Source organism: Macrosteles quadrilineatus, unplaced genomic scaffold, assembly GCF_028750875.1.
Source record: "Macrosteles quadrilineatus isolate MER2022 unplaced genomic scaffold, UCM_ALF_1.0 Scaffold_1__1_contigs__length_201487025, whole genome shotgun sequence".
Taxonomy (NCBI): Eukaryota; Metazoa; Arthropoda; class Insecta; order Hemiptera; family Cicadellidae; genus Macrosteles; species Macrosteles quadrilineatus.
The window spans coordinates 108,193,070-108,214,918 of record NW_026542594.1 but is presented as its reverse complement, the minus strand read 5'-3'; the positions used below and the strand labels follow the sequence as shown (position 1 = coordinate 108,214,918).

Here is a 21,849-nt window from a genome sequence, read left to right as displayed (position 1 = left end):
TCGTTTTCTCCTATAGGGTCCGTCGGGTCTTTGACAAATCCATCTTCACTGCCGATATGGACGACAATGTAGCGGCCACCTCGTCCTGGAACGTCGCGGATTCCTGTTGTCTCTCCGTTGAGAAAAGCTTCTCTAGAAGATTTTATGTACTTCGGAGTCCATGCCTTCTTTACTGTGTGGCCGGCGTTGCACCAGGTTTCGTCGAGGTAGAATATTTTCTTCCCGCCGTTCCTGAACTCCTTGATTTGCTTCAGGTAGCGCCTCCTCCACCGCACGATGTCGTCCCGCTCGATGAGGATGGACCTCCGTTCTCTTTTTTCAAATTTGAAGCCCAAATCGTTTAACAATCTGCGCGTGGTGCGAACGGATACATTCGGCAGGTCAAGATCTTCGTTTATCATTTGAGCCACCTTCTTTGCAGTGGGTGGTAGATTTTGTCGATATAAACTGTGCACTATTCTTCTTATTCCTGTTTTCTCAAAGTCGCTGTATTTATTAATCCTCAGTCGTTGACCCACTCTCTTTGGCCGTTTTTTCCCCGGTGTGACCAATGGACCTTCTTCAAATTCTTTCCTTAGTTTCTCTATCGTGCCTCTTCCTGCTCCAGTCAAAACACCAACCCTCTCAGCAACTTCTCTCTTCGATAAATTTGGGTTTTCTTCACGTAACACACCGTTAAAATGTATAAAATGTGTAAAATGATCCTGCGTTCACCACTAGTGTGAGACGCCTGACTTCTTCCAACAATGTACTTCCGGGGAGACAATAACTGCTGCTCTGCCATAGCTAAACGTATTCGCAACAGAAACCAACAGCAACTGACCGATATCTCATACAGTGGCGATAAGGAAAACAAACGCCAGGGTAAAGTGCAACATAATCTGAACGCTCGACGAACGCGTTACTCATCGCTAATAACGCCGAACAAATCACCAATTTGTAGAAACGAAACGTGTCATCAAGGAATGAGGGAGACGCACGTCAATTTTGCGTGTTAAGAGACAAACAACTGTGAGTCACTCTTAAAGATCTGATAGTATTATGTTCGTAATTTTCATATAATTTGAAAATACTTGCAAACAAATTGAAGTGGATAATTATTATTGATGATTAGTAGTAAAACAGATAGTTTAATTATGTATAATTATGAACTATGTTCTATCAGACAAGTTTTGAATAACTTACCAATACTATATCATATACTATATCATAATTTATAACATACAATGTCTGTGTTATTACATGACATAACTTATCATTAATTTATTAACTATTAAATAAGCCGATTTATTTCAGTTTTATATCAATTTTGTCAGAATTTTAAGACGAACAAGAATATCACATTATTTTTCACGTAGTTAAAAAAATGAAGATTTTCACGTTGGCGTACTGTACTGCCGATGCAGTGAGTCACGCGCCCAGCGAAGCGGCATAATAGGGTTCGGTGGCGAGGACCGGGCTGAATAGGGTCTTATCGGTTTTATGGCCTGCGGGTCTGCCCAGCGTTAACCTGGCCCCGACTATAGAGCAGAGCATTACGTTGGGTTGCACTCTTTTAGTTGTTTACGTAGGCCTTACCGTATCGGTATCGTATTGGCATTGTTTTGATGATTCATGATTAATAAGTGACTGATTACAAGTGTTAAGTTTAATTTATAATTAGCACATTTATGAAGAAAGTATAAACTGAATGAATGAGTAAAACATCTTGCGAGCCGATACTAAGAAAACATTGGCAGAAAAAGAGACCGTCTGGCACTTATTATTGAAAGCGTAAGGTGAATTTGGAAGAGGAAGATAAAAAACAAGCCAGATCAATGAGTAGATTTTTGTAGAAATCATCTGGTGACCAGTCCAGTCAGCCCAAAGAAGTCGCAATAGAAGACGGCAATGACGTAGGTATTTATTTATTTATTTTCCAAGGAAAGATTAAAACAAGCAGCTGATCACAAACGGCAACCATTACGTCATTGCCGTCTTCTATCGTGACGTCATGCTTGACGAGCATTACGGCCTGTTTTTAGTGTGGCCTTGGTTTTGCTAAAGTTTATATGATGAGTTAAAGTGTATAAATGTTAAATTTCTGCAAATAATAAACACTCTTTTATTGCAAGTATTCTTCTACCTAAACTTATAAAAACGTTCTTCCAAAATGATTGGGAAAAATTCACAAATACGGTTAAGTTATTATGTTCGTGGGTTGAGGGGGGGGTGGGGGGAATTCTAAAAGTGGCGCTGATTCGGGTGTTCGCTTAACTCTGAAAAATTCCTAGAACCGGCCCTGAATATAAGCCGAGTTATAAATGTCACAATGCGAGTTTGAGCATTTTGTAACTATATTATATGGGTAAGTTACATAGATTTTTAGGCTGCTCAGTGCACTTTGAGAATATATAGTTTAGAGATAAATTAAATGGTTTTTGTTGCCGAGTAGCGCTAGTAAACATGCACAACCCTTCTCGTTAGTCTAATAACATTCAAAGGCTCTCTAAGAGTTCAAGTTCTTATTTATATACATATCTATACATTATTATGTTTTCCCTAAGCTGAATGAATACATCGAAGTAACCTCTCTGAAAAGTCTGCAGTATTCCAGCTTAATGACTTTCTAAATCATGCACATATTTCTACATAAATATAGTAAAATGTTTTATCCAGTTGCTGTAAACCACTATTAATTTAACAAAATATGGACACGGCTCAAATGGGCACCGTGCTCTTCTGCGCTTGTATTATTTTGTATTGTATTACACCATCGAAGATTTTTCCAACGATTGAAAGCATGTATGACAATAATCTCATGAACCCATGATGATATGTTTAGAATATTATGACAAACTATGGGGAAAAGGTGTGAAAAAGTCAGACACCAACCCGTGAATTAGATATAAGATAGTTCAATGAGAAATAATTGTCTATTGTGAAAAAAGGATTTTCCACTGATTTCGTAATGTGACGTTATATTTCAACACATGGCATGATACGGAAGAAAATCCAGTTTAAAATCAGAAAATAACATTACAAATACTTCTTTTGGACTATTCAGTAACTCCCAATAAATGTGTGTTGTTTAAAATACAATTTTAAAATTAACAGCTGTTTTATTAAAAAGTATTTTCCACATGACCAAAATGTAAACAAATCTGTGGAGGGATCTTTAAAGGCTTCTGGGACAGAGACCTAATCGAATTTACTTCGTTTTTCTTTTGATAACTCATCTACAGACCAAGACCTTTCTTTGGACACCTCTACCAAGTTTCTACTCCCAGCCGTTCTCTCAAATTAGTGGAGAAAAGTTTTCAATTAAATATTTAGATTCCCCCATGTTAATCTTATGGGAGAGAATCCAACTTTGATGGCTGATCTTGTCCAAACTAATAAAGATATCAAAAAACGAAAAATACTTTGCAAAACTACGAATCAGGGCAATTATTTTGACACTTTAATCATAAAAATCGGTCCAAAAATGAGGGAGGAGTTCTGTTCACAGAAATTGGCTTAGCGTATTACATATATAGATTTTTGACTCGGCTGTTTACCAACACAATCTATATGTTGTTGTTTTTAATTTTCTTTGTTAACACTTATTTATTTAGCAATTTATGCAGTAGAATTTATATCTTACTAATATTATAAATGTGAAAGTTTGTGTGTTTGTTTGTTTGCAATTCAATTACGCATTAAATACTGGACGGATTGGGCTGAAATTTGGCATAATGATAGCTTACATTCCCGATTAACATATAGGCATATTCTTATCTAAAAAATTCTTTCAAGCTCCACCCCAGTGGCTCTGTAGTTCCCCATGTTAAACTTATGAGTATTCATATTGAAACGGAATAAAAGAATTTAGTCAGCTGTTTCAAATAAAAAGGTTTGTTCTATGATGCAAAAGAATTAAAAAGTTATAAGATTTACCAACAGGGTGCAGCACTATTTTTTTACATTTATGAAAACAGCTAATATAATTTTAACTAAGCACGAACAAAAAACTGTGATACTCAATGAGAACTGTCAAAGAATGATTAATTACAGTCATGTTTATGTTTTTAATCTAATGAATATTTGTGGCATTTTGTGATTTTTTTATAATCTATTTTAGTCGTAGAACATTAGGGCTATGGTAGATGTGTAATACTACCTTGAATTTAGAGAAGCAAATGTTATCAAACTTTGTCCTTCCCCATTGCAAACAGAAAGCTCTTATGAGCATAACTGCAATAAACATTTTATACTGATATGCCAACCCCGTACTAAGGACGGGTACTCTGCTAGTAAAGGATATATGTGGACGATTCGTTTGATGATGTCAGGACACCAACGTTATAATTATGTGTACTGTGAATTTTATTGAATGTTTTCGTTTTATTTTAGGAAGTTTCTATTCAGACCTACTGGGAATTGTGTATAGTATGAGTAATTGTATTGTGGTCATATTGTTTATGGAAGAGGCAGGTATGCGATTGAATTTGAAGGTGATATCGTTGACTAGGCTTATACCAATGAATGCATATTTGTGTATTTATTGCCTATACACTTCTCAATTGATAATTACTCTTTCTACTGTAGGCTGTAATAAAATTTGTCTTTAAACGTGTAAGCTAGCTGTTCTGAATTATACAGTTTTAACTGGCTACTCCCGTACATAGAATGGGCTAACACTTCGTTTTGCTTATTTTTAATTCAGGATTATTCAGAAAAAAAAAATAATTTTGACTTTATAAATATAGGTACCCAAAAGAGGTTTAGTATTACGAAATATCCAAAGGCAAATAAAAAAATATCTGTGTGACTTAGTTTTAAATATCCTTATATATAATACGTGAAGGCGATTTCTACAAAACACTACTCCTCCGATAATAATGGACGGATTTTTACAAACGATGTGTCAAAATAAAGTATTTTTTGTGTAGACGCCCCCTTTCATTAATTCCTGGAATAAAAATCCTCGGGCTTTGCCCCACAGGCCATCAAAGTTGGAGTTTCTCCCATAAGATTAACATGGGGGAAACTAAATATTTAATTGGAAACTTTGTCCACACTAATTTGAGAGAACGGCTGGGCGTAGAAACTTGGTAGAGGTGTCCAAAGAAAGGTCTTGGTCTGTAGATGAGTTATCAAAAGAAAAACTAAGCAAAATCCCTTTGGACTCTGCCCCAGAAGCCTTTAAAGATCCCTCCACAGAGTTGTTTACATTTTGGCCATGTGAATAATACTTTTTTATGAAACAGCTGTTCATTTTTAAATTGTATTTCAAACATCACACTTTTTGGGAGTTACTGAATTCGACCAAAAAAGTATTTGCAATGTTATTTTCTGATTTTAAAATTGATTTTCTTCTTTATCATGTCATGTTTTACAATATAACGTTCCATTACGAAATCAGTGGAAAATCCTTTTATCATAGCAATTCTTAAATTATTTCTTATTGAACTATCTTATATCTATTGTACGGATAGGTGTCTGCCTTTTTCACCACTTTTGCCTACTTGCCTACATTTTATCATATCATTCTACACATACCAAATATTTATGTAGAAATATCTGCTCTTATCGTGTCTAATAAAATCAGAAACATAGAAACCTTGCCTAAAATGGTAGCCTACCTATATTGACAAATTATTTGAACCTGCCTATACTATGGACTTTGGCGCATTGGGTTGGTAACATTAATGAAAATAACACGTCATTTTGGCTGTAAAATATGGGACAAAGAGAAAATACTATTTAAGCAGCTCCTGTCACAATATTTTATTCATTGAATGATCACCAAATTTGGCAACTAACTCAATTAATATCATAATTTTTTTACGCCTATTACTCTTTAAACAATGCAAAATGCTCAAAATATGTATATTTCACCCAATTTATGGCAGTAAGATGAATTCAAGAATCAAGAAGAATCAATATTTTTATCCCGTTAATTAACGTAAACCTTAAAGGAACCGTCGATTTCGACGGGTTTCCCCTAGTTAATATTATTACTGTAACAATATTAGAGCCAGTCTGTTAAAACAGATTAATTATTGATATATTGATAATTACTATAACAGTAAGCGCAAACACTAATCAACATAAGATAGTCAATTTGTGTCAGTTAGCAATGTGATTTTAGGGATGCTAGCCCGGACCACGGATACGACGGGCCGTGCCCGTGCCAGGCCTCGCGTATACGAGAAGCAGTGATGCAGTGTGGGTAGAGGAGGGGTGAGGGGGGACAGCTCAAAGCTCAAACACACACCTACAGCGCTGCCTCCAAACGGACATCCAAGCGCGCGCGGTGGCGACTTGTAGAACTACTGCTCCTCTCCTTTAGACTAGCCTGGCGGCCAAACGGCCTTAAATATACTTATAGAAAGACAAATAAATGATTAAGCTGAAGGATTTCTTAACAATACAAATTTAATGAACTAAGAATAAGATATTACAATGATGAATGGGGTTTGATATTTAAATGAACAGATAAGTTAAGTTACAGGGTCGCCATCTTTGATTTAGCCTAGCTCAGTAAAACAGAACAATGAGTTTACAATAAGATATAAGTTTAATTACATAAATATTCTCAGGGAGGGAAACTCGGCTGGCTAAAAAGATCTTCAAATATTTTAATTTATAAAACAAAATATGTCAATCATTATGAAAAATGGGATAATTTTGATATTGCCCTTAGGCTTGGATAAGTAAGTTAAATAGTCCAACAATGAATAGAATGCGAAAAATTTATCAAGTTGAATTTAGTTCTCTTGTTCAAATTGTTCTTCTGGAAATATTCTTGATGGAAATAAAGTATTTTTTGAATTCAAATAATTAGGTTCAATCAGAAAGTAAATAAAATAGGTCTGTATTAAGTTGAATTTCTTGAAGTTAGGATAAGCCTTATACAAAATGGAGAGTTCTCACCAGATCTTCAGTAATAATGTCCAATTTATATAAATCTTGAGGTGGCAGTACAAATTTGAAATGAATATATATATATATATATATATATATATATATAAAAGCTAAACTGTTCTTCTGTTGTTAAGTTAATGTTAAGTTAAATAATATTAATCACTTTGACATTTTAAATGTTAGGGATAATACCCTCACTGAATTTAAGGTGTTTAAGCTGCCATGTCCCAATAGAGAAGGAGGAAAGTTTTTAATTTCACACAGGATGATCAAACATCATTGTTGAAGCCAGCTGCCTTCTTCCTTTATCACTTGCACATGCACCAATAATCAGGCTTTTGGATATTAATTTAATGTTGGGGTTTTAGAAATAATTTATACTATATTAATAATTTTGGATAAAAGTGTTATTGCAACTATGGACTTATATACAGGTTACAGGTTTTTACTAACAATATATTTTAAAATGTGGAGATGGTTTCTGAGGGGTGATTAAAGGGTAATATAATTCAAATTTACTATACATTTTCTGACAATTTATTTAAATAGGCTATATGGCGAATTTTGGTACAATAAAAGAAGTAGAATTATATAACTAAAGAATGAATGAAGTGAATGGTCTATATATGACATGTAACATTACAAACTTAACATCTCAAGATTGTCCAATAGGGAAGCGAACTGGTGTATAGTGGTTAGAGCTCAAGACAGTCCCTGAGGTCCAGGGTGCAAATTCCACCAAGGGACTTTATCTCAGTGATAATGCCGCAACTCCTAGGTCTAGCCTGAAGTAATGTGAAAAACAATCCAGGGCTCGTACCTAGCGTCCTTGGACAAAAAGAAAGATTGTGTAATACCAATTTCATTGCAATTATATTTTGATGTTGTAAATTGAAATATTAAGTCCATTTATACATTATTAGTAATTTTTATGGGTTTTTATATTTATATTTTTTTTATGGTAAAACCTGGACCCGGGACCGATTTACTTTATCATTTTGAGGTCCCTAGAGGCCAAGAACACCATCCGTTTAAATGTATATATATACATATTTACTTATATATACATATATGTGTCCGTTAAATTTGGAAAATGCATTCATATCATACAAAACTATTAACATAAAAAAAAACACTTTTTTACCCTTTCTGTTGCAGCAAACCTAAGTACGTAAACTAAATAAATGTGATATTTTAAAGGAGACATTTTAGTGTAAATCGAATTTAGGCAAATGGAAATTCACTTAGTCTGCAGGTTTGCTGCGGCTGGGGTATTAATATATGTTTATGTTATGTTGAATTAACTGTGTTTTTGCATAATATAATAGTTTGTTTATTTATTTTTTATTCATTTACAGAATGCCATTACAATATAACAGTAGCGTAGCCAGGATTACGTTAAGGGGGGGGGTTATTCAACGTAACCATGCCGGGGGGTATGGAATACCCTCCAGTCGAGAGGGGGGTCCGGGAAAAATTTGGAAAAATAATAGCTGTAAACTAGCGTTTTTATGCAATCTAGACATATTAATTTTTAAAACATAAATTGATTTTTAATTGAGTTTTTATTATATGTATTTAACCGATTTGATTAAGGTGTTTAAACATGAATTTAAATTTGTTACCGTTTTACAGAAGAATATTAAAAATGTAACTAAAATAGTTTCTTAATAGTTTCTTTTCATTTTGCTAACTTTGGCCTAACTTCAGTTTCTTTCCAGGCCGCTTACAATTATCATCACTCATTCTTCAGGACTATCTTAGTTAATGCAACTTCAGATATGTAAATGTAATTAATCACAAGGATAATGATGAGATACAGTAACGTAATATTTCAGCACCCAATAATCGATACGTAATTTATCTAAAAGTTCACAACCTCAAATCACGGTCAATTGTTTTACAACGCACGCAGTAACGCAGTAAGGGCATCAGTGATTATGTCTAGTGGCTATGTGGCTATTGACAGTGACACTAACCAACCAGACTACTCCCCCGCACAAAATGACGGCTAGCGAATCCACAGTGGGAACGGGGAGCGAGTAGAACTGGTGGAAGTGGAACCACTATTATAGTACTGTTCCAACTCTGACTACATGGCTACGTGTGATAGAATCAATGCCCGCCCCGTACCATCAAAGCTTTTGGTGAATATAGTCGTAGTGTACGCCTTTTGCCCTGACATTAAAAATGTTGTAAAACACTTAATATATTTCTAAGACTAGGTAAATTGTTTTGGCACTTTATTTACTGGTTAGCGTAAAAGTATACTACGAAAACATATTTACTTCAACAGTAAAATATATATATAGGGACACCCAAGGGGGGGGGGTTGTAACCCCCAAACCCCCCCCCCCCTTGGCTACGCCACTGCAATATAATACCCCCGCCCAGCAAACCTGCAGAGTAAGCAAATTTCCAATTACCTGGCTCTATTTCTACTAATATATTCTCTAAAAATTTTCTGATTTATTTCCTACTAGCAGAGCACCCGTCCTTCGTACGGGGTTGGTATATAAGTATAAAATGCTTAGTGCAGTTATACTCAAGCTTTGCGTTTGCAATGGAGCAGGACGCAGTTTGATAGAATTTGGTTCATAAATTTATGGTATGATAAAGTATAACACATCTACCATTGCCATAATGTTCTACCACTGCACCTTAACAATAGAAAAAAGTAAATTATCAAACATTCGAACAATATCACCAATTATTCATTAAATTAAAAACTCAAACCTAACTGTAAACAATCTTACTTTGACAGTTCTCATTGTGTATCACAGCTTTTTGTTGCTGCTTAGTTCAAATTAGCTGTTGTCATATATTATGCAAAAAAAATAATAATAGTGCTGCACCCTGTTGGGAAACCTTACAACTTTTTAGTGTTATTGCATATTATAGAACCAACTTGAAAATGTTAAAACAGCTGACTAAATTCTTTACAGTAATTCCCTTTAAATATGAATACTCATAAGGTTAACATGGGGAACTACAGAGCCACTGGGGCGGAACCTGAAAGGATTTTTGAGATAAGAATATGCCATAATGTTAATCGGGAATGTGAGCTATCATCATGCCAAATTTCAGCCCAATCCGTCCAGTAGTTTATGCGTGATTGAGCAACACACAGACAAACTCACAAACTTTCAGATTTATAATATTAGTAAGATTTAATAACATTAATTTTAGGAAGTACTTGATTTGCTGCTACAGGGAAGATATTGAGGTGTATTTTTTATTGCAATGTTGATAGCTTAGTATGAAATAAACCAAATTTCCAAATTTGGTTAAAATATATCCACAAACAAGCAAACTACAACAGTTTTTATAAGAATAACATGGGAATTTTTAATTTACAACTTTTTAAATTATCTCCGTAACCGTTGGGCATATAACAATGCTTCAATATACAAAATTATTTCTTTTTTTAAGGTAAAAAAAATTGTTTGGAGAAAAATTATGAAATTTTGGGTTTTTAGGATCATAAATGGGAAAAATCTATTTGTACCCCAAAACAGCTTATTTAACCCCTTAAAACCCCCGTTCCCTTGGTCCAATCATGCTGGTTTGCGAAACACACGTTTGTACCGAATTTCATCAAAATCGTATGATTTTTGCTCGAGTTATCCCGCTAACGGACACACACACACACACACACACCTGGTAAATTCAAAAATAGTGTAATTTAAAATTCCTACGTTATTCTTATGGAGAAAATTAAAACTGTTGTTTTTTACTTGTTTACACACATATATATATATGAATTTGAACGGATGGTGTTTTTTTTTAGTCTACACCTTACCATGAGACCTACGATAATAGCTTATTCCCTATATTTATGGGAAATTCGTTAAAATGACAGGACATTTATCAATACAGTATAGTACTTAAATTTAAATATTAGATATTAGAAATTAAAACAAAATAATTTTAATACTTAATCCTACCAATTTACACTTAAAAATGCATTCAAAGAATAAAATGTTTTTCTTAGCAACCACATGGTTCTGGAAACTCCAGGAATCCGAAGCCCGGTCATCGTAAACGTAGGTTAACCGAAATACTACTATAGGATGTCATTTTTATGTAATTTTGATACTTTAAAATCAATATATTATGCTCATATTCATTCACATTCATCCTACGGGTTGGCAATTTATGGGGGCACTACATAGCAAAACTTAAACAAAATCTTAAAACTTCAAAAAAGAGCTTTGCAAATAGTGCTAAATCTAGAGCTTGACGCATTGGTAAAAAATCTGTTTTGCAATTTAAACATACTAACGGTGTATGACCAATATATTTTGGAGTGCATAATCTGCACATAAAGTTAGCTCCACAATCACATTTTTCATAATACATTCCTACTATACTAGAAATAGAAATACAATTAACATTCCCCAACATAAACTTAGCTTTTAGCGAATTTCCCATATAGGGAATAAGCTATTACCGTAGTACTCATGGTAAGACCTGGACCCGGGACCGATATATTTTTTGTTTTGAGGTCCCTAGAGGCCAAAAACACCATCCGTTCAAATTCATATATATATATATATTTGTCCGTTAGCGCGATAACTTGAGCAAAAATAATCTATAATAATTGATTGTGATGAAATTTGGTACAAACGTGTAAACCTACGTTTATTCAAACGAGTTCGCGAACCAGCATAATTGGACCATGGGAACGGGGTTTTATGGGGTAAAAATGGGTTTTTCCCATTTTTGACCCTAAAAACAAACAATTTTGCAATTTCTTTTTAAACCGTTTTGTAGAGCTTAAAAATATAAATAATTTAGTATATTGAAGCGCTGTTGTATGCCTAAGGTCACGGAGAAAATTCATAAATAGTGTAATTTAAAATTCCTACGTTATTCTTATGGAGAAAATGAAAACTGTTGTTGTTTACTTGTATATGGATATATGTTGATAAAATTTGGTAAATTTATTTATTTCATTCTATACTATTTACATATGGTCAAAAACACTTTTTACCTTCCCCGTAGCAGCAAACCTAAGCACTCATTAAATCTAATGTTATTTAAATTGGGAATAAATATGTCTTATTTATGGAAATATTTTAGTAATAATGTAATCAGAAAAGTTGAAATTCGCTCAGTCTGCAGGTTTGCTGTGGCAAGGGTAAAAAATCTCCAGATATGGGGACAAAATTTTTAAATAAACCCATCAATCTTTAAAACTCATATGGATAAAAAATGTTTTAGATATTAAGTAAAAACTTATCTCTTAACAACAAATTGCTACTCTATACAAGAGTTTTGTATTTGAATCACCTTTTAAATCTGGCAACAATCCTAGTTTTAAATTTATCAGTTTGTATCGTATATATTTTTTCATATTTCAATATTGTGTATGCTTACTGTTCTTAATGTATAGATTTGTTACTAATGAAAATGAAAGTTTTATTTTATTTTATTTATTTATTTATTTTTTATAAAACCAATATTATTAATTACGAGATATTAAATATATATTATATAATTAAATATGCTCACGGATGTTGCCGCGATCGCGTGATACAGTTGCCGGTGTCGTCGAGACTGTAAGATATGCTCACCGGTATTCACGCGATTGCGGGAGATGATAACTGGGGTCGCCTCACCGACCAGTTATACTGTTTTAATACGTTGTTTAAAATATTATTCTTTGGAAAAGTTTTGTTTCAAAGTTATAGTGCCTACCAGTTATTGAATAAATAAATAATACGATTTATGACTTACTATTTCTGAAGTACATTTTTAAATACATTAGTTAACTGCATTACCGAATGTGATAAAAGTGATGATTTCTTTTTAAAAATCTTTTAAAAGTTTTTACTTAATATAAAACGGCGTGATAAAGATTAAAGTAGGGTTCGGATAGTAGTTCTTAAACTTCAGGAATTTGTCTTGAATTCTCTTGGAAAACTCCTTGAATTTTTCAAACCAGATTTAGTAGACACCATAAACCAGTCTTTAGATGCTTTTTTAAAATTTGTTTGGATTGGCTTTGTTTTTTAAATCATCAGGAACTCAGTTGTACAATTTTGGTCCAGTATATTGAGGTGACACTTCAAATAGTGTTAATCTATAGTGGGCTTGTTTAGGTTATGTCTCTAGTGTTATATATATGTTATACAATTTTGTATCTATGTGTGATAAAATGTGATAAAATAATGTGATAAAAGTGATGATTTCTTTTTAAAAATCTTTTAAAAGTTTTTACTTAATATAGTTAATATGTTTAGGTTATGTCTCTAGTGTTATATATATGTTATACAATTTTGTATCTATGTGTGATAAAATGTGATAAAATAATGTGATAAAATAATGTGATAAAAGTGATGATTTCTTTTTAAAAGTTTTTACTTAATATAAAACGGTGTGATAAAGATTTTGTATCTATGTGTGCTGCAGGAATCCAATACTGGGTCCCTTACATAAAATCATTGTTTAGAATATACAGTAGGCCTATGTGCTTGTTTGATAATTTTAGTCCTTTGATATCCATCCCTCAAGTATGTAGAAAACGAATGTAATTCCTTATTTTTTATTCCATATTTTTCATGTTTGTCTATCAACAAGCTGTGATGAACACATTCAAAAGCTCTGGATAGATCACACAGAATTCCTGTTGTCCTCTGAGTTCCATCTAAGGAACTCGCAACCCAATTTACTAATTTTGTGATTTTTTGCTGAGCACTTAATCTATTTCTAAATCCAAATTGGGAATCATTGAAAATGTTGTTATCTTCTAAACAAGTTTTCAATTGTAGGTCAACACATTTTTCTAATATTTTAGAAATACTTGAGAGCATGCCTTTTGGGCGATAATTTTCTAAAGTGTTTTTATCTTTTTTGTTATAGAGTGTTAACATTTCTGAGTATTTGGTTTGTTTGGGAAAATGCCGTATACTAAGGACTGGTTTATAAGGTTACAGAGAGGAGTTTGTATTACATATATTACATGCTTAAGTGAGAACAATAGAATCTGATCCCACCCTACAAAATATATCCTTTGTAAAATGTATATTTGTAAAATATATATATTGCCTTTGTGTTATTTAAAGAAAATAAAATTTTCCTTACATCTAATTCAGTAATTAGTTTGAATTTAAATGCCTAGTCTATGCCTACTTTAGATCAGGTCAGAAGGCTATGGGCGTCCAAAGTTATCTCTAAATGCCACAGCCACGCTAGCTGTCATGTGTCTCGGATGATGAAAATCTGATGATATTGTGTACACCAGCGCTACTGATGAATCTTGCTTGCAGTGCTTAAACAACTTCTTCATGTTAGCATCCAGGACTGTTATTCCTCTTCCTGCAGCCAGTGGAAGAGATGTTTTGGCAATCCTAGGGTTAGTGGCAGGACCAGCCGATTCACGGACATTATTTTTGTGTGCTATCGGTGTTACAAGAATGGAATTTAGTGCTGTGGTTCTCGTTATCTTTATACATAAAGAGTTTTTTTCCAGCATAGGCTAAGTGTACACAGATGATTTGATTTTTGTTGTAGGAAGTAAACTCTGAAGGCCGCGAGAGCAGGTTGCGTGAGAGACTGAAGGAGGTTGCTGGTACTCTGGAGCGAGTCAGTCGCAATGCAGAACTGAGGCAGAGACAAGCTACTGAACTGACCAACGAGTTGAAAACTGCCAACAAGTGAGACACCTCTAGTAGTATGGAAATTGTTTGACTGATTGATCATACTTATTTTATTCTAAATTTAATTAGTAGGCCTAGGCGATACTTAAATTTATGGTTCAAATCTATTATTTGATGATTATTTTTTTAAGGGTTTGTAAGCCCTTTTAAGCGTATTAGTGCTAGGTAGTAATTTTTTTCTTAAAACTAGAATTAATATTTACCAAGCTTTCACAAATAGGGATTAAACTATTTCATGATAACACCTGGACCTAGGACCGACTTACTTTTTCGTTTTGTTTGAAGTCCTCATAGGCCAAAAACAGGATTCGTTCAAATGTTGTGTTGCCCTTAAAGCTATCAAATAATAATAACTTGCAACCTACTCCACTTTTCTACTCGATTTTATAAATATAAATTTACTTAAAAATAGATAATCAAAATTCCAATAAAGTTACAATAAGATATATTTCGGTTCTATAGCTTATTTTACAATAATCTCATGGGCTATGTCAGTGAACTTATATTTTGGTCTAGATTTTATAGATGGGCTAGATAACAATTTGGAGAGCAATGATCTTAATCTAGGGGTTGGTTCGTGCCGGGAATGAAATTCTGATAGGCTAATTAACTTAATTCATACTAATGTAGGCTATTAAGTAATTAGAGTCACAAAAATTTAGGTTAGAAGTTCTTAGCTTTAAACAGTCACTTCAATTTAGGCTATACAGTATCTTCGAATTCAATTAAGTTAATGTGATTGTTACTAGAGTTCACAATGGACAAAGATGGTGGTTGGAAATTAATGATGTTTTTTAAATGTTTATGTTTGATATTACCAATTTCTGTTGAATACTTATCTTCTGGTCTTGGGGTATCTTTATTATCGATATTTCTATATGTTATGAATATTAATTTTCTAGACTTTTGACTATTTAATTGCTGGAGACTTGGCTCCCACATCCATCTCTATCTAGATCTTCCACCAGAAGCTTATTTAATTTTCTTTCTTCTAGGTTCATTACAACAATGTAACCTAACATATGTTATACATAGACAGTAGAATGGGAAATATTTATGATCCAGGCACTTATTTCGTTTTAGCATATTATTTTTGAATACAGTTTCTCTTATTATTAATTTTGTTGAATATAATTAATTAATATTGGAGGTAATTTAGTTACAATTCGCATTTAAATAGATTCATGTTTTATCTCAAACTGCGCACATCAAACGTTTGTTTGATTACTAAGTTTGATGATAACAAAGGATAGGCGTCTTGGTCACGAAATCACAATCGAAACACAGTACAGTAACTAAATTAATGTGAACAGTCTCTTCTAAAATACTATTGAATGGGCAAAGCACACTATTTAAAATTTATTGAAAAGTCTAAAATGTATCTCAAGGCTGATTATTGGGAATGTGGTGAGGCTCAAGGTGTGTGGTGTGTAGAAACAGCAAGGTTAGTTCCTAGAGGTTAGGTTACTTCTGGTGCTTACATCTTGATTTCCACTCTAGACTAGACTCAGAAGAACTCCCATTCTCTTAATAAAAAAGGTAAAAAAGGCAAAATAGAGCCTGCGCCTTGTTTATGAAAGTGTAGAACAAGTGAAATTATACTATACTAGTGTACCTGTTGCTCGAAATTGAGCAATTGTCAAGTACCGGTATTATGCAGGAGTTATTTTAAAACTACAGTAATAACAGTCATAATTCTCGACGAGTTTAAAAGACCCGACTAAATGCTAAGGTAACTAATTGAAATACTCACGCTATTTAATACCGCTTTGAAATTATAAATAAACGCTTCTTGTAAACATATTTTAGAATTTTTTTTACCCGGCCTTATTTTTTAGTGTTTTCCACAAATGTTTCCCGACTTAAAGCTGATACCAGTAAACATTTCTTGCATGTATTTCTTTGATCTGACTTTAGGTAGGTTTACTTTACCACTGTGACAACATGATGTGTATATTCTTCATGGTTTTTTTTACTTCCAAAATAAGTTGCTTAGCATAACTGGCAAAATGATTCATCTCAAGTGATTGTGTACCTGGATTCCTTACTGTGAGACCAGGCCTCTACTCTACTCTTCTCATACGTATAAGATCTCCTATTAATTGTCCCCTCCTCCTGTCTTCAATATTTCTCCTTTAAATTCAAGAAATTTTCTGTTCTTCCAACAAAACTGATTAACTGTTTAGATTTGTTTATAACCTCATAAATATTACAAACATCAATATTTACTCCAAAAAATCTGGTGAGTTTATTTTTATGTACAGCTGTTTTGTTTTTAAATTTGTTTTCAATGTAATTCTTATGGGGGAAATGCGACCTTTGAGAGCGTCTCGTGCCCTTAAGGGTAATAGATTTAAAATTCTAAAACCTTTATGCAAAACTACGAATTGAGACGAATCATTTTACACCTCAAACGTTAAAATCAGTCCAGAAATAAAAGAGGAGTTTTGTTCACAAAAAACAGCCCTCACGTATTAATATAAGAGATTCCCGATCATTCTTTTATTCAAATAATGCATTTACATTTTTCAGATCAATGTTCTTTGTATTTATTTTGCTAACCATGTATAGTCAATAATTTTAAAAATTTAACAAATAAAAAAACAGTTAAAAAATATAAAACAAATTTTTCAAAAATTTTTTTCTCTTGTTAAACTGTACAATACTATGTTGGTAACAAACTGTGAAAATTTGGAAGTGATATCTGTTATAGGTAATCAGAAAAGTGTGAAAGAACCATGTATAATTTAACATTGTGGCAAATGGCCCTACTGAGCCCCCGTGGGTCTGGGTCTTACGATATTTCTAAACGAAACGTAAATCAACATTATGTCTCAACAGTTTTTCGTGTGTATCCCAGTCACAGGAACTACATTATTCTATTAATATAATGATCAACATTAATTTTGCAAGAAAATTCAATATTTTAATATTTGTTCATGTAAAATTAATTGTTTTCAAAGCAACCATCACTTAATTTGAATACAATAATTAAATAACAATCTATTCATTAGTTGATTTGGAATTAGGAATCACGTCTCTATTTCATAGTAAATATCCTCTAATGACCAAGTGATATTATTAAAGTAAGTATATTTAACTATTGTCAATTAAAAGAATATATTATGCCAGTTTCAGTTAGTTTGTTTTGATTTAACCGCAAAATTTGACACGTATGAACACATAATTGCACTAAAAAGGTTCATCTTCAAAGATATTCCACCACAGCTTAACCGCTTCTAGCTAAAAAAATCCAATTACACTGTACAGACACTCTATTCTTCACCCCACGCTGTAAATAAAACATGTGATAGGAATTTCTTACATTTGTTTTGATTTTCTGTTTATATTTTGTTGTTATCTCGTCACCAGTTTGGCAACCTATAAGTCCCATGTTAATTATTTTGTAATTTTAAACTCATTTTTAGTGCTTATTTGTTAGCCAATTTAATTTTATAAAGATACTAGCTGACCCGGCGAACTTCGTATCGCCTAAGTTATAGGTTTCCCCTAAGACAGACCGATGGAAAGAAAGTACCGTTACGTTTAATTTTCAAGATGATCTCGTTCGCATCGCTCAATCACGTCCTGGTTGAAGTTCGTTCGCTACGCTCACTCACCTTTGGGGTGGAGCTCGTTCGCTACGCTCACTCACCTTTAGGTTGGAGCTCGTTCGCTGCGCTCACTTGCCTTCAGGTTAGCTCGTTCGCTACGCTAACTCGCCTCCAGGTTGAAGTTCATTCGCTACGCTCACTCACCTTTTGGTTGCAAATTAGCTGTTGTCATAAATGTAAAAGAAATAATAGTGCTGCACCCTGTTGGTAATCCTTGTAACTTTAATGCTATTGAACATCATAGAACAGAACCAACTTGTTTAATTGAAACAGCTGTTAAGATTCATTAATTCCATTTCTCATAAGGTTAACATGGGAAACTCCAGAGCCACTGGGGCGGAGCCCTTTTAAGAATTTCGAAACGGGAAATAGTTTACGTCCGATTCGCATACCTACAGAATTTACACACCAAATTTCATAACGATCGGTGAAGTCGTTCCGGAGGAGTTTGCAGACAAACACTGTGACACGAGAATTTTATATATTAGATTCTGCACATCTACACAAAAATATCTTTCTAACAGCATCCGTAGATTTTCTCTAAGATGTACACGAGCTGAGTAAAAAGGTTTTAAAGAAACATGCTTGCCTATTAATACATAGATCTTTGCATTCAATAAAATCATTATGCAATGACTGAAAAATGCAACTCTCGTACTCTCTACTAACTCTGTTTTTTATTCCTTGTTTTCACTTTGGGCAGCAACGTCCTTAGTTTATCTTTATCGTCTGTTTCATTGCTCCCAGTCCTTCAATGCGCGTCTGCCAGCCAGTCTAAAGGTATTCAAGTTTACTACCAAAGCCTAGCAGACATGGAGCGGTTTGTTAACGTTATTCGGTTATTCGTTATTTTTAGTGAGATGTGACCAGAAAGATGCAACATTTTATGCTATTTGAATATTGACAATGCAGTAGACAAATATTGAACAGTAACGGTTAATAAACATAAACAGATTACACCACTGGCCCAATGTCTATACTAATATCTGTAACAACTGGTTTGGATGTTTTGTGACAGTTCCATTTAAATATTAATAATAATGTGTTTACTTTCGAGCCAGTGGCATAATTTTGTTTATGTTCCTTTATGACCCATACCGTTTCTGTTATAACATTTTTGTTATGTAGGTACAGTATACAATTTTGCTAGCCCGTTAATTTTTATCCACTATAGTATGGGGGCCGCCAGCTAAAATCTCCTCGTTTAGCGAATTTCCCATATAGGGAATAAGCTATTACCGTAGTACTCATGGTAAGACCTGGACCTGGAACCGATTTACTTTTTCGTTTTGAGGTCCCTAGGGGCCAAAAACACCATCCGTTCAAATTCATATATAAATGTGTGTCCGTTAGCACTATAACTCAAGCAAAAATGATCCGATTTTGATGAAATTTGGTATAAACAGGTAAACCTACATTTATTCTAACAAGTTCGCGAACCAGCATTATCGGACTATGGGAACGGGGGTTTATGGGGGGTTTTATGGAGTAAAAAATAGGTTTTTCCCATTTTTGACACAAAATCTCACAATTTCTTTCCAAACCATTTTGTAGCCTATAGTAAAAAAAAAAATAAATAAGTATATTGAAGCGTTATTGTGCGCCTAATGGTTACGGAGAAAATTCCAAAATATCTTAAATTTAAAATTCCCATGTTATTCTTATGGAGAATAAGTCAACTGTTGTAGTTTGCTTGTTTATAAACATATTTTGATCGAGTTTGGAAAATACATTAATTTCTTACTAAACTATTTACATTTTACAACAAAAAACACTTTTTTACCCTAGCTGTTGCAGCAAACCTAAGTACTTGTTAAACTAATTCTATTTAAATAGGGAATAAATGTGATATTTTTTAGGAGGCATTTTAGTGTAAATCCAATAAGGCAGATGGAAATTCGCTTAGTCTGCAGGTTTGCTGCGGCGGGGGCATTTTACAAATTACCATATGGCAACCCTAGAAAACATTGACTTAGGCTGCCTAGCTAGTTGATGGTTTTGTTTAATAAATGTGTGTGTTCACTGTCCAGTACCTTGGTGCAGACTCTAGAGAGGTGCAAACGCAAGTCACAAGCAAGACTAAGAAGACTGGACACTCAGATGTTGAACATGGTCGAGCAACACGCTGCTCAGGTAAAACAACAACCGAATACAGTACACTCCTGATTAACCAAGGTTGTTGGAACCGAGACTACCTCGGTTACCAAGAAGCTTGAATGACACGGAGGTCACATACATTTTGAGATTAGCGTTACGGTACCTTATTATAAAGTCAAATACTTGTAAAAAATATTTTAAACAACACACAGCGAATGAAAATTGATGATACTGTAAATTTGATCCTACCTTTTTTGCAAAATAACATAAAATTGTTAAAGAAAAAAAGAACACAACAAACATTTTCAACACTTTAAATTGTCTTGAAAAACGTTAAACATAGTATTATTAGAATTATGATAAACCAATACACTAAATGATTTCAAGCAAATCACTAAGTAGTCCAGCAGCTGGCTATACTTTATATACATTTTGGACATGTAGAAAACTCTCTCTTCCTTAGCTGAAAATGCTGTCAGTGACAGTGAAATATATTAATGTTTTGTGTATATAGTTGTAAAGTTTTGTGTTTCCTGTGCCAGTTTGGACCCTTTCCCATTTAGGTAAGTCTAATTTTCAGGTAATTTTCATCTAAAAAAAATTCCTAAAAACCTAGGCCCTTGTGCTCTATGCTACACCCTTAAACAAAATGTAGTTTTTTTATTTTTTGAACCAGAAAGATCCACCTTTATTTAGTCCTGCAGCTGGCTATACTTTAGTGTGCAAACTTGCGTATTCTCAAAAAACTTGCATAACCTTTTAGTATAATGTCTAGGGAGTTTAAAAAACCTGGGTGTTTACCTCCTAGCCACCACGTTTTCCGGCTATGACGTCATCAATTTGTGGGCAATGGATTTCTTTTAAGTATATATTTCGCAAACTATTTGTTGCATCGGGATGCAATTTTTTTGTTTGAAAGATAATTTTACGTGCTATCTTTCTTACATTTACACATTTGTTGTATGTTAAGTAATTTTTTGTTATTTTGCAAGAACCCGTATTTTTTAATATTTTTGTGTTATTTTTGTTTCTAACGTTTTACTGGAAATAATGTTTTTACAGTCAATTTTTGTTCATGTACTAACTGCTAACAGTGTTTTGTAAATTCATTGCTGGTGTTTCTTTCATAATTTTTTAGATACGGCAACTTTCTGCATGACTGCCAAATGTGGTCAATCTAATCACAAATTAAATTTTTTTTATTTGATAAATTTGAAGTTTGTGATTGAACTTTTGACTCATTTTATATAAATTATGAATAAATCTGCCACGTTTTTAAAATATGCATACTAAAGTTTAATATTGTAGTAAAAATCCAATCAGGTAAATAGAATTTAGCTTAATCTGCAGGTTTGCTGCGGCGGGGGTAGTCTATTTCAATTTGGTGTTATGGTTGGTAGTTTGAATTTATACTAGGCTAACAAAAATCCACTTATTTTTATGGCAAATCAAATCAAAAATTCTTTATTTATTTCATGCACATAGGTACATATAAATAGTGTCAAAAAATTATATTAAAAATACATCAGTCTTTGAACCTTATGTAAAACTATTTTGGTTGGTTTACTATTGTTGTACAAATC

The 21,849-nt window shown here is 33.3% G+C and overlaps 1 protein-coding gene across 1 annotated transcript in view; it reads left to right on the top strand.

Moving 5' to 3' along the window:
* The window catches only part of LOC128982942 (colorectal mutant cancer protein-like), a 217,105-nt gene that overhangs the window by 191,275 nt on the left and 3,981 nt on the right, over nucleotides 1-21,849 (top strand). Inside the window, exons 13-14 of the mRNA XM_054402042.1 lie at nucleotides 14,410-14,552; nucleotides 20,200-20,302. Of these exons, the coding sequence (XP_054258017.1) occupies nucleotides 14,410-14,552; nucleotides 20,200-20,302 (246 nt within the window). The remainder of the gene's footprint in view (nucleotides 1-14,409; nucleotides 14,553-20,199; nucleotides 20,303-21,849) is intronic.